Here is a 2,325-nt window from a genome sequence, read left to right as displayed (position 1 = left end):
GGGGTTGGTGGGGTGTCATAAATGTTGGACCTGGAAGTAAAAAATGCCTCCTGATAATCAAAAGACAGAAAAAACGTAGGATGACAAATAAACCCTAAACAGATCAGAGATATACCACATACATGTATATTATGATGTTCTGTAGATTCATAAAAAGTTCTGGTAGTGTGTCAGAAAACCAGAATCCACATTAAGTCCCTCCTTTATGGCGTTGAAATGTAAAATCATTTTCATCCCAAATGTTTTCCTTTCATGAGAGTTATATACACACATACATACACGAAAACGTATGTGAATTTTACTGTTGAATTTTCAGTGGCATTGGATTTTGTTAAAGCTCTCTACTTGCATATACCTTTACTATTTCCCAGAGGTCCCTTCAGGTCTGAATATATGGTGGGTTCACCTTTAGGAGGTAGAGGTGCCTGTATATCCAGAGATTTGTCATTTATGCCCTCGAGACTACCTTTGGACTAAAGAAAAAGTAGAAAAAAAAAAAGTTAGGCCATAAACATTTTCTGCTACATAATGTTACACACAAATTACAAAAAATATCACCTTGGAACGGTGCAAGTTAGCTTGGATGCCATTGTCACTGATCTTGACCGTTATCTGCCTTTCTGACAAATCTTGACGAATGAACGGTGGTTTCAGTGTGATTTGGGGCCTCTTCTTTGGTTCAACCACATACCTTATAAACAAATGAAACCCTTCCGTTAGTCTGTGGAATGGTTCCCAGCATGATCATTGCCCTAACTACACAGTCCAATCTTGAACATCTACTGGCTCCTTTCTCAAGTCTTTAATATAAGATAGTATATTTCATTATAAACATTAACAAAAATACAGATTTTGGCCCAAGGTTAACCAATCTATAGAATGTGCCCCGTAAGTTTGCTTCCTTTTTGAGAAAATTTCCTCAAAACTACTGCTTTCGACATCATACGTCTTTTTTAAACAAGCCATGATACATTTTACTGATAAAACTGCACTACTTGTTAGATTGTTGCTTAGCAGAAAACGTGAGAAGAATGTTTCTTGATGTAATATTGAACGTCTTACTAGGTTTGCTAATATACTAACAGACACAGATTGCAGATAAAATAGGCACGCTGTTTATGTCTACAATTACATTTTCACTCATCTGCTAAAAAAAATGTCTTCAAAACACAGTGTATTGAACAGGACCAACATTTCAAACTGCATTATTTCTTACCTGCTCTGTGTGATCATAAGAAATCACAGAAGACAGAAATTATTTTGGAAAAGACATTGTTGCGCTTTTTTAAAATTCCTATACTGTTTAAATTACTTTGCATTTAACTTAATGCTCAAATAAAAATGCTCATTTTCAAGCATACGGTGTAATTAAAAAGATAAAAAGGTTATATTAAATTTGCATATGTAAGAAAATATTATTTCGCCTGCTTCATGTGTAATTTTATAATTAATCAAGAAATGATTAATATTGAATTATAAAAATTTAGAAGGGAGAAGTCTTCTGGATGTCCTTGATTTTGTTGCCCAGTCTTGAATTTTAGATCATAGGAGAAGTGGGATAACTCAATATTATTTGTGGAATCATTATATCGTCTTTATATTTAAATTATTTGGAGGTTTTGTCATTAAACCGGCATTAAACTGTTAAAATGCACATATGTGGGCAGTTTTTACTACAGATGAAAAAGGGTTTGTAATTGTGTTGAGCCAGTCTTGTACTCCAAGCACTTGTGCTAGAGAGCACAGACAGGTCGGTGACCTTGCTTTTGGCTGCTGTAGTTAAACAATATAGCTTGGTCACCACACCAACCAAACCCCTAGTCTGAGATAAAAAAAATGAATGAGAGAGTCTTGCTGAGAGCCCTGCAATAAGAAGGGATATTCTGACGGTTATCGGCGCTCCTCATTGTTTGAGGGATGCATTAGCGTGAAAAACGTAGGGGTGGGGGCAGGTGTCAAAATAGTGAGGTGTTGAGTTTGAGCTAGGGCAAGTCTGCTGAAGGCAGGCTACATCAATATGGAGTAAGTGGCGGTAGTAAAAAAAAAATTGTGGTAGAGGACCACCACCCAGTAGGTGGATATTCATGGATCAGTGAAGAGGAGACTTTGTGTCAATGAACGTATTGCACCAATGAATTATAATAGTAAATTTTAGGGCCACACTGCACTTAGAAAAGGAACTTTAAGATGCGAGTTAGAAAGAATGCAAAAGATGGGATCGTAGGCTAAAAAAAAAAAAAAGCATCCTGGAACTACTTCGTACTCTAATCGCACTTACCTGCACTAATAAGCTGTGCAGGTAGCACACTCCACTTTATGGAGTGT

At 36.3% G+C, this 2,325-nt stretch overlaps 1 protein-coding gene across 1 annotated transcript in view; it reads right to left on the bottom strand.

Moving 5' to 3' along the window:
* ZDHHC8 (zinc finger DHHC-type containing 8) overlaps positions 1–2,325 on the bottom strand; it is a 103,551-nt gene that overhangs the window by 16,404 nt on the left and 84,822 nt on the right. The window contains exons 8-9 of the mRNA XM_018557621.1: positions 559–691; positions 356–473 (exon numbers count right to left, since the gene is read on the bottom strand). Of these exons, the coding sequence (XP_018413123.1) occupies positions 356–473; positions 559–691 (251 nt within the window). The remainder of the gene's footprint in view (positions 1–355; positions 474–558; positions 692–2,325) is intronic.

The sequence above is a fragment of the Nanorana parkeri genome, unplaced genomic scaffold (genome assembly GCF_000935625.1).
Source record: "Nanorana parkeri isolate BGI_ZX_2015 unplaced genomic scaffold, ASM93562v1 scaffold292, whole genome shotgun sequence".
Classification (NCBI taxonomy): Eukaryota; Metazoa; Chordata; class Amphibia; order Anura; family Dicroglossidae; genus Nanorana; species Nanorana parkeri.
The sequence above is the reverse complement of the archived record's forward strand: the minus strand, read 5'-3'. Positions and strand labels throughout refer to the sequence as shown.